Source organism: Serinus canaria, chromosome 22 (assembly GCF_022539315.1).
Source record: "Serinus canaria isolate serCan28SL12 chromosome 22, serCan2020, whole genome shotgun sequence".
Taxonomy (NCBI): Eukaryota; Metazoa; Chordata; class Aves; order Passeriformes; family Fringillidae; genus Serinus; species Serinus canaria.
Window position 1 is genome coordinate 3,864,578 of NC_066335.1, and position 13,754 is coordinate 3,878,331.

Below are 13,754 nucleotides of genomic sequence, written 5' to 3' on the forward strand. Positions count from 1 at the left end.
TGCCATAAAATCAACTGCTCATGGAATTATCTGCTGCCCTTTCCAATCCTGATGGATTCCATGGGCTGGGTGTCCTTGGAAAACACATTCTTCACCTTTTAACCAAACACGAGACATTGCCTCCAGTTGTGCTCGAAGAAATGATCATTAAACAAACCCAGGCTTGTGTTTTCCACCTCTACCTCCTTATTTGGATTAAATTTCCTCAGTTTCAGTGCTGCTTTTCATCTGGGATGATGAAAGGAGCAGGATCATCACTCTGAAGTGAATTTCAAAGGACGGAATCACAGCTGAAGTTTAGCTCGGAGCAAAAAGACTTAACTTCAGATATTGCTGCAAATTTAAATACAAAACTCTCTGTGTTATTTTTCCTTCTTCCTTTCTTGCTGCTCTGTCAGGATTTAAGTGAAGGGGTTTTATTTTTCCACACCATGGCCATGTTTGTGATGAGAAGCTTCCTTTTCCTTTCAAGTCAGGCAGAGGTCACAGAGGGGGCTCCCAGCACAGATCCCTGCAGATGGGATGGCTGGGGACAGCTCTGACTTCCAGCAGCAGGAAACATCACTTGCAACCAGCAGAGTTCCCAGGGAAAATATGCCAGCAATTTGTCTTTTATAATCTTGTGCATAAGCTTGAGGGAGGAGGTTTCAGACAGTGACCCTCTGTTCTGGCTTAGTTCAGTCTGGCAAGGCAAGGAAAGATAAAATTGACTTTTTTGGTTGGTTTTTTTTTTGATGTGGGAGTTCCTCCAGGTTGTAAATGCTGCGTGCTGGGATGTGAAACCTGCCTGGTGGAGCAGGGAAGGGGAAGGGAAGGGCAGTGCAGGGGTTGGTTCTGTCTTGTGGCTGCTGTGATCTTTAGGAAGGGGAAGGGATGGCTGGGTCCTCCCTGGTGCTCTTTGGGCTGAATTAACTCTGTGTTCCCAGCAGGAAGGCTGGGCCTGTGTCCACCCACCCTTCCCTGGGCAGCAGTTGATGGGAAAAATGCAGCCTGGTGTTTGTATAATGGGTGATTGTCCCAGAAAAACCCGGGGCATGTGGGGATTGTGTGTGGGAATCCCCGGGCGTGGCAGCCCTGCAGCAGCACAGGGACCTGCAGGGGCCAGGCCAGGGGGGAACTGGGGGTGCTCTGGGGCTGGAACCCCTCTGCAGGGCTGGGAGAGCTGGGAATGCTCACCTGGATCCAGGGAGAGCTGGGAATGCTCACCTGGATCCAGGGAGAGCTGGGAATGCTCACCTGGATCCAGGGAGAGCTGGGAATGCTCACCTGGATCCAGGGAGAGCTGGGAATGCTCACCTGGATCCAGGGAGAGCTGGGAATGCTCACCTGCATCCAGGGAGAGCTGGGAATGCTCACCTGGATCCGGGAGAGCTGGGAATGCTCACCTGGATCCAGGGAGAGCTGGGAATGCTCACCTGGGAAGGGAAGGCTCCAGGGAGAGCTCAGAGCCCTTCCAGGGCCTGAAGGGCTCTAGGAGAGCTGGAGAGGGACTGGGGACAAGGGATGGAGGGACAGGACACAGGGAATGGCTCCCAGTGCCAGAGGGCAGGGATGGATGGGAGGTTGGGAAGGAAGGAGGGTGGGGAGGGGCTGGGATGGAATTCCCAGGGAGCTGTGGCTGCCCCTGGATCCCTGGCAGTGCCCAAGGCCAGGCTGGAGCCCCCTGGGGCAGAGGGAGGTGCCCCTGCCATGGCAGGGGTGGCTCTGGGTGGGATTTAAGTCCCCTCCCAGCCCAAACCACTCCACACTTTTCAGTCACACTCAGCTTTGGCCATGAATGTTATCCAGATTTTTCTGTTAGAATATGAATGGAATTTTTACTTTGGGCCAGTTCTGGGCCTTTAAGGTGTCTGAGCCCCACACCCAGCTCACCAGTCAGCTTTAAAATCCTGATGTGCAGCCCCTCTTTGGGGAGGGAGAGGAAGGTGGGTGTCCAAGGAGCTCTTAGGAGCAGAAATCCAGTAAAATTCCTGTGATCCTGTGGAAATCATGGATTCAGAGCACTGTCCATGTGCCTGTGGCCCCAGGGAACAAACCAAGCTGTCCCTGCCTGGGATCAGGGATCCTGCAAGGATGCACATCCCCTGCCTGCTCCTGCTGGGATGTTTGAAGCCACAATATTTTGAAGAAAGCTCAGATCTGGGAAAGAATTTCTGGTGGTGAAAGCCCCAGGCTGTGCTGGAGCCCGGCCAGGAGGCAGAGCCCCTCACCCCTGTGGGAATGGAAGGCACTTCCTGGGAATTTCCTGGCAGAAGAGCTCTGATTTTTATTTATTTATTTCATTTCCAGTCCAGAGCTCCTCAAACACGAACCTTGGGAAGTCTCAAGAATTCTCCTCTGAAAATGTTTGGGTGATTTTTTTGCTCACTTTAAAACAAATGTGGTTGTTCACCAATGGATTTCCTCAGGGATACATAAATATGGGAACTTTGTGTTTGGGAAGATTTCATTGCTGCATTTAGGATGTGATCTATTCTTAAATCAGTATTTTAAATAAATCAGGGGGTCTGGGATTGGTCTGCTCTGACTTTGCTGACAGTTCCTTGAACCACAGCAAAGCATTTCACTGATTTAATGTCTTTTTCCTTGGTTTGAAAGCAAATTCCATTTAAACTTTCTCACCTGGTCCCAGGGAGAGCTCGGTGAATCTGCAGTAAGTCCCAAGGAAAAGGCACTCCTGCCCTTAATCCTATTCCCCCTGGAAATCCCATAAGCATCCAGCTTAACTTTGTCTTTGGGAGGGATTAAATTCACACAGAATCCCAAGTTTTGGTGCTAAAATTGGTTCTTGGCTGGGGAGAGCCTCTAGCAGCAAGCAAGTGTGACTTGGTGTGGGAAGGAGTGGTTAGTCTGGAATGGGGGTGGGTTTTATTCCAGCATCCCATTTCTGGTGTTTTCTGATGCTGGAGTTACTCCTGAGAAAGATGAAAAATGAGAACTGATGTGCCTGAGGTGGTGGTAGCTCTGTGGGCAGGTTTTTGGCAAAGTGGGAATGTGCAGCTCCCCAGAAGGTGTCCCAGGCCTGTCTGGAAGGTAAAACCCCCCTTTGCTGTCTGTCAGTGATATCTCCAGGATAAAATCTGGAAATTGATACATGATGTCCTTGCCCAGTGTGCTCCATACCCAGCGTGACTTCATCCCTTTCTTCCTTTTCCCAAATCCTGGCCTGCCTTTGGAGAGCCCCTTCCCAAAGCTGATTCCCTCATGGTTTTGCCCCTTTTCTCCCCATTTTTCAGCCATCTACAACTACGAGGCCGTGCAGGACGTGGAGCTGTCCCTGCAGGTGGGGGACACTGTTCACATCCTGGAGATGTACGAAGGTAGGTGCAGCTCACAGGGGCTTTGAAAGGAAAATAGGAACAAATCAAGATTATTTTTCAATTTTTAGATCTGTATTTTCAACTTCTGTTATGCCCCAAAGCACAAATTTAGTGTGTAGTGGCTGCTGTAGTGTCTTAATTTTTAAAATAATGTTAAAAATGCAGAAATGCATTTTCACAGAGGCTTCTCCTCTCTGTGCTGTCCCAGGCAGAGTTTATCAAGGTAAGGTTTCACCAGTATCCCAAGGCAGCACTAAAAGGGAAACAAACATTTAATTCTGGCTGTTCACTGCTGTTTTCACCTCTTTGCTTTGGCTCCTCTGTGGGCCAGGCCAAGCACCTGTGCTGATGGGATGAACTGATCCTGCTGGAAAATAAGAATAATAATTAAAAAACAAAACAAAAAACCCCGTAGCTTTTAACCTGAGTAAGTTCTTGATCTGAATGGATGACAGAAAAGGAGAGGGAAGGGCTGATTAGTTCATGGTTCATGTTGTTTTGAGTTGTAATATCACAAACTGGCATTAAATGTTCTTAAAATGCTCCAGTTGTGGAGCTTCCATACCCTTTTTAGGCTCTTTCTCCTAGTCCTTCACTGGGACGTTTTTCATAATACCTTCATGGAAACCACAGAGTAGACAAAATTCTTCTTTTAAAGATTAAAATGATGCTTGAGTGTTTCAGCTCTCCCTATCAAATTTGACTGTTTGACAAAGATTTCAGAATTAAGACTGGAGCAGAGCCATTCAATCATTTTAAGCTCTGGTCGCTGCTTCCCTCTCCAAAACTCCAAGGTAAAATAGAAATCCAATTATTTTCACAAGTGACATTGACTTGACTGAAGATTCTGTGCTCAGGGTCAGCCCTGAGGACAGGGAGCTGCTCCTTTGGCAGTTTGTTCTTGGCTCTTTGTTCCCCTTCCACCCTCAGGACCTGGGGGCAGCTCCCAGTCCTGGCAGGTTCTGTCCTGGTTTTACCCCTCTCTGGGTGATCGTGCTGGGGGAGAGGGGAGAAAGGGAAATACCCTGTGGAAATCACTGATTTATGACATGGTTCTGCAAAAAGACACAGGGGAGGGGGAGGAGAACTCCCTCGGGAAGAGGAGGCATCTTGGACTTGCCAGAATTTGGGGGATTTACTTCTTTCTCCCTATTTTTAATTTTTTATAATTGTTTTGCCCCTATTTCTTGTAATCAGTTCAACAGATGCAGGAATAGGGAATGAGTACATAAATGGCACCTTTTTTTTGGCCTGAAGTCTCCCAGTTTGGAGCTTTGTCAGGAGAAAATTGCCTGTGAATCGTTTGGGAAAGACGTGAATGTGTTCATGTGTGAAGGGGAAAGTGATGGTTCCCATATGCTGAGCCATCAGTGGGGAGCAGGAATCTGTGGCTGAGGCACCTCAGAATTCCTGCAGGGCACCAAAAACCCCTTTTCCCAGAAGGGGCAGCCAGAAATGCAGGCCAGGCAGTTGGGAGTGTGCAGGAGGAGATGCAGAGCTGGTGGCTCTGCTCTAATTTCCCATAAATTCACCTCAAACCCTCCCCATTCTGATATTCTGCCTGCCTGGGAGGAGCTTCTTGTGTCTTCCTGAATCTCTTTTTTTGGGATATCAGCTCTCAGCTGCGTTCCCAGCTCTCTGGGGGTCTGGGTTTGAGGATAGATGTTCTCACAAGAGGCTTTTTCTGCTCCTTTTCATGCTAATGCTGCCTGCTCACCACCAGAGCTGATAAAAACTGGTTTTGTTCCTCTAATCACTGCTCTTATCTGGACACACAGGCCTCGACTGAGGAAAAGTTTCCATGGGTCCAGGGCTGGGGCTCTGTGGGAGGAAGGGCTGGAGTCATTTTTAGGGTCTGGGATAGGGAGATGCCCTGTGAAATAATGAAATACATGATTATGGGAAATATGTGAATATGTGAAATAGTGAAATATGTGAAATAATTTTGGGGGGTAGGAGCAAACCCTGTGAAATAATTTTTGGGGGGTTGAGAGATGCCCTATAAAATAATTCCTTGGGGCTGGGAGGAGGAAGCCTTGTGAAGGTATTTTTTTGGGGCTGGGAAATTCCCCAGGTAGTTATTTTTTGGGGGGTTGGGACATGCCCTGTGGAGTAGTTTTTTTGGGGCTGGAGATGCCCTGTGGAGTCATTTTTGGGGTTGGAGCAAACCCTGTGAAATCATTTTTGGGGGTTGGGAGATACCTTATAAAATAATTCTTTGGGGTGGGAGGAGGAAGCCCTGTGAAGGCATTTTTTTGGGGAGCTGGGAGATTCCCTGGGTAGTTATTTTTTGGGATAGGGAGATGCCCTGTGTGTCATTTTCAGGGTTGGAAGGTGCCCTGTTGAGTCATTTTTGGGGTGGGAGATGCCCTGTGGTGTCATTTTTGGGGTTGGAAGGTGCCCTGTGGAGTCATTTTTGGGGTTGGAAGGTGCCCTGTGGAGTCATTTTTGGGTCACCTTACCTTGCCCGTAGCTGAGGGCATTCCCAGACTGTCAGTGCCATTCCTTGGGGGGTTCGGGGGGGTTGGGGCTGTCCAGAGGCTCTGGGTGCAGCAGCAGCCCCTGGGTGTTGTCACTGTCACCACCCAGCCCAGGATGCTCAGGAGCACATCCCACCGTGTCCCCAGGGCTGCTGCTCCTGGTGTTCCAGAACATTCTGCGTATCCTGCTGTTGGCAGGCAGCAGCAGTGGCTTCCTCAGCCAGGTGGGAGTTCTCCCCTGTGCTCTGGGGTTCTGGCTGTGCAGGGATCCAGGTGGATCCATGCTGGGATGTGGGCTGGGCTGGATGTTTGCAGTGAATGTATTTGCTGCCAGACACAGCCCTGAGAGAGCTGAGCTGCTCTGGGGCTCAGGCACAGGCAGTAAAGGGAATTTTGGGTGCACTTTGGGGCAGCTCTGGGCTGCACAAACCTCTCCTGAGGCGGCTCCCAAACCCTCTGGGCAGTCCCTGCAGTCAGGTGCTGCTCCTGTGCTGCCTCACAGTGCCAGGAAACTTCCTGAAATTGCAAAATGTCTGCTCGGTTGTGCTGCCACTGCAAAGGCTGGAATCACAAAATATCCTGAGTGTAAGAGACCCACAGGGATCATCCAGTCCAACCCCTGGCCCTGCACAGACACTCCAAAATCCCACCCAGATTGGGGCTGAGGCTCTGAACACGCTTTGCCTCTTGTTTTCCAAGCCCCAGTTAGGCTGATGCAGTTGGGGTGGATGGTGAGTGCCCCTGGGAGGATTTGGGGTGATAAAACAGTGGGGATTACACAGGGGGTGATAACACAGGGGTGCTCACACGGGAGGGACAACACAAGGGGTGATAATACAGGGGGTGCTCACATGGGAGGGACAACACAAGGGGGATCACCCAGGGAGTGATAAAACAGGGGATGATAACAGTGGGGATCACATGCAGGGATCACACAGGGTGTTAACACAGAGGTGCTCACATGGGGAGGATCACACAAGGGGGATCACACTGGGAGTGATAACAGGGGATCACATGGGGGATCACACAGGGTGATAACACAGGGGCTGATAACAGTGGGGATCACACACAGGGAGTGATAACAGAGAGGTTGATAACACAGGAGGGATCATGAGGCTCACACACAGCAGGGATAACATGGGGGGAATGACAGAAGGGGGTAACACAGGGGTGATTGATTGATTCATTTTTCTGACCTGCAGCTCCCCTGTGCCAGGGATTCAGCCGAGGGTGACATCCCTGGAAATTCAGCTCCAGCTTGGCCAAAGGACATAGGGAAGGGGGTCAGAGGGAAACCACAGCCTGAGCTGTGTGAACTGAAGGCTCCAGATAGTTCCAGTACAAGCTGTCCATGGAGTCATTGAATACTTTGGGTTGGAAGGGGCATTAAAATCATCCTGTCCCAGCCCCTGCCATGGGTGGGGACGCCTCCCACTATCCCAGGTTGTTCCATCCTGGCCTTGGACCCTTCCAGGGATGGAAACACTTCCAGGGATGCTTCTGTGTGCCAGTAACAATCTATGTAGGACACTTGAGAGCTCTCAGATCTCTTTTCTTGGATCCCTTTTACACAAACAGAGCCAAAGCCACTGCAGAGCCCAGGGCTGTTAGTTCAGGTCCCACACTGCAGAGCAAGGTTTTGTTTTCCCCTCATGTCTCTGCCTGCAGAAGGGCACGAGCTCTGGACAAGATTTCTCCTTCCCCTGACAAGAAGACACTCAGAGCATGTTCCTCCTGCCTGCCAAGGGTTCAGCACTCTGCACGTGCTGCAGAATGCAGGAAGAGCAGGGATTGGAAAAGGAACCTTGCTGCCTCCAGGACTTTGGAGGCTGCTCCAGTGCAGGGAGTCTGTCTTTGAGCAGGGAGCTGGGAGGACACTTTGCTGTCGAGGGAAATCTCTCCCAACCTGCAGGATTTATCATTATTGTTGTTAGCTGTAGGATTTTAGGGGAGCTGTGGCTGGAAGAAATGTGTGCTCACATACCGTGACCCCTGGCAGGTTCTGTTCCTGCTGAAAAGAAGTTTACCTTGAATTTGTTCCTGGTTTCAGTCACCCCTGGGGAGGGTGAAGCAATGCCCTGAGTGCTGTGGGACAGGACAGGCCCCCAGGAGGAGGAACAGGGACCTTGTGGTCCCACATGTGACCTGGCCTTGCATCACTGGGGAGAGTTTGATCGTCACTGGAGAGTTGTCCTTAGATTTTAATTTACATACTGCATAAAATCCACTTAGTGAAGGGTAAAGTTGAGGACTTGATCAACTAAAAAAAACCCAACAAAGCAACAACCCCAAACTTGGAGTAATTTCTTTGCAAGCCTGCTATATTTTTGTTTTCACTCACATTTCAGTCTGAGTGTTGGAGCAGCTGAAATTTTTCCATGTCATCATCAACTGCAAAACCTTTCTCTGTTTTTAGCCCATCTCTGCTTGGGGAAAACACTCAAACACTTAAACAGTCTCATTCCTCTGAAGATTTAAGCAGGTTTTGGGTTTTTTTTTTAAAGAAGAAATCATGTTATTAATTGACCACTGCCCAAAGATTGATGTTCCTGTTCAAGTGAGGGATAAAGTTACTGAAGGTGGGAGCAGAATTCCGCCAGAAGTTGCACGAGGTGCTTGCAGAAACAGCTTTGCACAATCAGGCCCAACATGCTTTTATGCAATGATTGCAAAATATTTTACAGGAATGGGGGGAAGGCCAGGGGGCCCTTTGAAACAGGAGGAAGTTGTGCTGTCAAAGGGCTGAACCTGTTAAATGGAATTGAAATCCCCCCCAGTAAATTCCATGAGCTCTGTCTCCCACCCTGAGTAATTTGTGCTTTCCCCTTCCATTAATGACAACTTAGATAAAAATAGAACCTAAATCTTCTCATCCCTAATCCAGGACCTCATCCATGGCTCCATGAGCAATGGATAATCTTGTTTTCCTCCTGTGGAAAAAATGGAATTTCTTCTTTCCTCCTAACTTATTACTGGAATATTGGAGTTTTTGAGGTGGAGGGACCTCCCCATTGCTGGAGAAAGGGCACAAAGCTGCACTTCAGACAATAAATAAATAGAAATACAACCACATGCACATAAAAATATTCAAAAATACAACTTAAATCATTCTGAGCTCTAATTTATGGTTGAGGAGTGTGAGATCCATGGTTCTTTATGGAAGCTTCTTTGATAAACATAGGAATATTGCAGGGACCAACAATAAAACCACCAAAAAAATTTCAAAACAAACCCAGAGAAACCAGCCTCCCCTCCTCTCTCCTTTGCCTGTTTATTCCCTTAAACCCCTTTCCCCCTTGATGCTGCCACTCAGCTGGACATAATCTCCTTGGATGGGCTTTAATGTCCCTCCCAACCCAACCCGTTCCATTCCATGGAAATCCTGGTTAAAACCCACTTGCCAAAGAGAGGAGAAAGGTTCTCTCAGAGGTGTTTGCTCCCAAGGCCCAGGCAGCACTATTGTTGCTTCTGTCTTACAATTTTTAAATCCTATCAAGGTAGGATTGATAAACAGGATTTGTGCCAGGACAGAGGGAGCTCGGCTCCTAGAAACAGAGCTGTCTTCCCAGGAGTGGATCCCCAATGAGAAGATCCATAAATTGGTGTTGTAGAAAGGTGCTGAGAATCACAATTTGTATTTAATTGCTGTCAGCAGGAAATAATGAAATACAGATATCTGTGTTTGCTTTGCCAGGCTGGTACCGAGGATACACGCTCCGGAATAAATCCAAGAAGGTACGACCTCACTTTTGGGTGACTCCCATCTAATTTCACACCTTGCCAGACCCCATCTGGTGCTGAAAACTCCTTTATTTCTTGTCCTGACCTCAGGCAGGACTCCTGGCCATGGTGTCCTGTCCTCAGTGACCTCGAGCTGAAAGTTCAGAGCCATGTGTTGGCTTCCTCCACTGGAAGCATGAGGGATGCAGTTGGAACTTCCAAAATTAGCTGTTCCTATCTCCATACAGGAGATTATTGCTTTATGATGATGCTCTGGGACCTGTGCACGTCCAGCATTAGTTCTATTTAATGGGAACATCAGAGTTTTGACTGGAAAACATTCCAGAAATTACACATCCCTGACTCTCAGCCAAGCTGCTGGAGCTTGGGCTGGAAGCTGCCTGGAAATCCAGGTTCCCCCAGGAATGCTGGCTCCTCTCCTGTGGTAACATCCCCCACAGCCTCTGCTTTTAGGGGTAAAGAGGAGAGAAAAGGGAACAGAAAAGGATTCCAGCATTTCCAGAAGGTTTCTCTGTAACAACAAAAATTTGGGAATTTCTGTAGGTGCTGGTGGTGGGATCTTTTCTAGGGAGCACAGGGTAGCCTGACAGAGGACTCCAGGAATATTTGATGGCAATGACTGGTAATTTTCAGGAATTTCCAGCATTTCCTGCAGGAAGATGAGGGTCATTGGTGTAAAACAAGGAATCAGCTTCTCTGAGTTGCCAATGTGGAACCTGCTGCTCCTCCCTGTCCTTTTTTCCTGGCATTTTTGGGACATTTCTTACTCCTTTCCCCTGTTTTTTATTAAATATCTTCTTGTCACATCCCATCCCACAGTAGGATTGATTTATTTCATTTCTCTCTTTATTTTCAGGGCATTTTTCCAGAAACTTACATCCATTTAAAAGAGGCCATCGTGAAGGACCGGGGGTACGTTGGCACTTCTTTGGCAGCAAAACCCAGGGAATTTCATTCCATTTAAACCCCAAAAGAACCAATTGAAATGGCTGTGGCTGTCACAAAGCCAGGGTGTACATCCTGGGCTGGACTAGCACTGCGTAATTCCATTTTCCAGAGCACTGACAAAGCAGAGCAGTCGGGAGTAGGGGCAGCAGGAGATGATTTGCAGAGTTCAGGAAGCTCTGCTGGACGAGTCAGTGGGGAGGGTCAGTCCAGCTCCATCCAGCTCCCCTGGGGACTCTGCAAGCCATAACAGACTCCTGCTGGCAGCCAGGGCCCAGCAGGAGCGTGGATTCCTTCCTGTCTTGGAAAACACTGGAGGAAATTACTCCTCCTTGGATTCCTTGAGCTGGGGCTGTGCTCCTTAAGTGAGAGCAAAACAGCGGCTGCAAAGGAAGGAACTTTATAAAACACTTCTTTTTCAACTCTTATTTTCAAGTAACTGTTACCATTGCGTGTGGGGATTCTTCCAAATTTAATTTCTGTCTCTTTATCCTGGGTTTGGAACAGATCCACAGGGAATAAAAGGAGTGAAAGGAGCTTGAAGCATTTTGCATTAAAAATGGATGATGAATGTGGATGTGTGTGTTGAGAACAGTTTAAGGGTCTTGACATCATGTGTGAGTGAACTGTGTAGCCATCAGCTCCTCTGGAATTTCCATTTTTACATTTATCAGAAAAGGGTGTTTTCCATTAAGTTCAAACCCTGAGTGTGAAACCTTTCTCTGACTGTCTCCCTTCTCCCCAGGCAGCACGAGACAGTGATTCCCAGCGAGCTGCCCCTCGGCCAGGAGCTGACGGCCACGCTGCGGGAGTGGGCAGTGATCTGGCACAAGCTGTACGTGGTGAGTGCCAGGGCTGGCTGTGAGGGGAGCTCAGCCTGGGCTGGGGCTGTGAGGGGAGCTCAGCCTGTGAGGGGAGCTCAGCCTGGGCTGGGGCTGTGAGGGGAGCTCAGCCTATGAGGGGAGCTCAGCCTGGGCTGGGGGCTGTGAGGGGAGCTCAGCCTGGGCTGGGGCTGTGAGGGGAGCTCAGCCTGTGAGGGGAGCTCAGCCTGTGAGGGGAGCTCAGCCTGGGCCGGGGGCTGTGAGGGGAGCTCAGCCTGTGAGGGGAGCTCAGCCCGAGGCTGGGCCTGTGAGGGGAGCTCAGCCTGTGAGGGGAGCTCAGCCTGTGAGGGGAGCTCCGCCTGGGCTGGGGCTGTGAGGGGAGCTCTGCCTGTGAGGGGAGCTCCGCCTGGGCCGGGGCTGCGAGGGAGCTCAGCCTGTGAGGGAGCTCAGCCTGGGCTGGGGCTGTGAGGGGAGCTCAGCCTGGGGCTGGGGCTGTGAGGGGAGCTCAGCCTGGGCCGGGGGCTGTGAGGGGAGCTCAGCCTGGGCCGGGGGCTGTGAGGGGAGCTCCGCCTGGGCCGGGGGCTGTGAGGGGAGTTCCGCCTGGGCCGGGGGCTGTGAGGGGAGCTCCGCCTGGGCCGGGGCTGTGAGGGGAGCTCCGCCTGGGCCGGGGGCTGTGAGGGGAGCTCAGCCTGGGCTGGGGCTGTGAGGGGAGCTCAGCCTGGGGCTGGGGCTGTGAAGGGAGCTCAGCCTGGGCTCTGCAGGTCCTCTGTGCCTTTGCCTAGGCAGAGCTGAGTGATGGAATGGGCCCTGGGGGGCTCAGAGGGTTCAGCTGTGGGGTCTGACAGAGGCAGGGTGACACTGTGGGTGGCACTGCCCTGGGGCAGAGCTGAGTGATGAAATGGGGGCTCAGAGTGTTCAGCTGTGGGGTCTCATGGAGGCAGAGTGACACTGTGGGTGGCACTGCCCTGGGGCTGCAGGGCCTGGCACAGGTCACACTGTCACCGTCAGGGCTGCCTGGGGGCCCAGCTCACCTGGGAGATCCAGGCCCTGCTCTGCCTGTCCTTGCCAGCCCTGCATGAGGGCAGGAAAGCCCAGCTGGGCACAGAGCTGGAGTTTGACACAGCTATGGGCAGGGTGGGCTCTGCTGGGCTGGCAGGGTTGTAGGAACCCCATGGACTGGCTGATCCCCACCCAGAACTCCCCTGGGGGACAGGGACAGGGGAAGGGACAAAACCAGGGATGTGTCATGGGGGGAGATGTGACTTGTCACAAACCACATCATGGAATGTTCTGGTCTGGAAGGGATCACTGGTCCAGCTCCTGGCCCTGCACAGAGACCCCAAAATCCCACCCTGGGCACCCCTGGAGCAGTGTCCAAACTCTCCTGGAGCTCTGGCAGCCTCGGGGCTGTGCCCACTCCCCAGGGGAGCCTGGGCAGTGCCAGCACCCTCTGGGGAAGAGCCTTTCCCAAAATCCAGCCTGACCCTTCCTGGCACAGCCCCAGCCATCCCTGGTCCTGTCCCTGCCCCACAGGAGGAATTCCTTGGCTGCTCCAAGGCCTCCCATGTCTGGGGCTCTCAGTAGGGTGGGGAAGGAGCTCTCATGTCCTAAATCCCTGAGCACAGAGTCCCCTCAGCAGTGTCACAAGCTGGCCCTGCAGGGCTGTCCTGCAGCAGGTGCTTCTTCCTCAAAGAAATGAGTCCACAGGGAGTTGCTTTATTTTAAAGGCACATTAAAGAGTCAAATTTGATTTTTCTCTGAGCAGTAACAAGTTCAGCCTGCACAAAATGTGCTCCAATACTTTAATTAAGAAGAGGGAGTGAGTTTACATGAGCTCTAATCACCCAGTGCACCCAGAGCAAGTTTTTCCTATTGGAAATTTCACCAGGCCACAAATAAGTTGTATTTGTGTGCCACAAAACCACAAGAATTTATTCCACCCTCTCAATTTAATGAGAAGCTCTACGTGATCGTATTACTGTGTGAAAAGAGAGTTTTGTTCCTGGCATTTTTTATCTCTGAATAACTTTCAGATCCCAGCCTCAGAATCTGTTTTTCTAACAAGCAGAAATCTTTCATGTTCCTGTGCTTAACCACTATAAGTCTTAAAATAGGTTTGGAAAATGTTGTGGTTTAAAATGGATTTGAGTTTATTTTATTTTCCCTGCAGTATGTATTAAAAGAATTTTTTTAAAAAGCTAAAGGAGGAAGGAGGCATTTGAGGAGAAAAAGGAAACATGAGGGGATTTTTTGTTTTGGCAACATTTAATTTCACTTCGTTAATTTCTGTGGGTTTCATTGCAGCAATGGCTTTATCTCCACTGCAAAATAAATACAAAAATGGGGAAAGTTTTTAATTGGTGTAGCTAATAGGAATTAGCTGTGGAGATAACTCAGGTCAAATTGAGGTCTGCTCTGAAAGTTCACACAAATTTTCTTTCTTTGCA

The 13,754-nt window shown here is 50.1% G+C and overlaps 1 protein-coding gene across 8 annotated transcripts in view; it reads left to right on the forward strand.

Annotated features, from left to right (window-relative positions):
• The window catches only part of DOCK5 (dedicator of cytokinesis 5), a 79,559-nt gene that overhangs the window by 12,388 nt on the left and 53,417 nt on the right, over window positions 1-13,754 (forward strand). For all 8 annotated transcript variants that reach the window (XR_007779344.1, XR_007779343.1, XR_007779342.1 and 5 more), the window contains exons 2-5: window positions 3,237-3,320; window positions 9,495-9,535; window positions 10,398-10,453; window positions 11,232-11,328. Coding sequence is in view for 4 of the 8 variants with exons in the window: in XM_030232526.2 (XP_030088386.2) it covers window positions 3,237-3,320; window positions 9,495-9,535; window positions 10,398-10,453; window positions 11,232-11,328 (278 nt within the window). In the remaining 4 variants the exon portion in view is untranslated. The remainder of the gene's footprint in view (window positions 1-3,236; window positions 3,321-9,494; window positions 9,536-10,397; window positions 10,454-11,231; window positions 11,329-13,754) is intronic.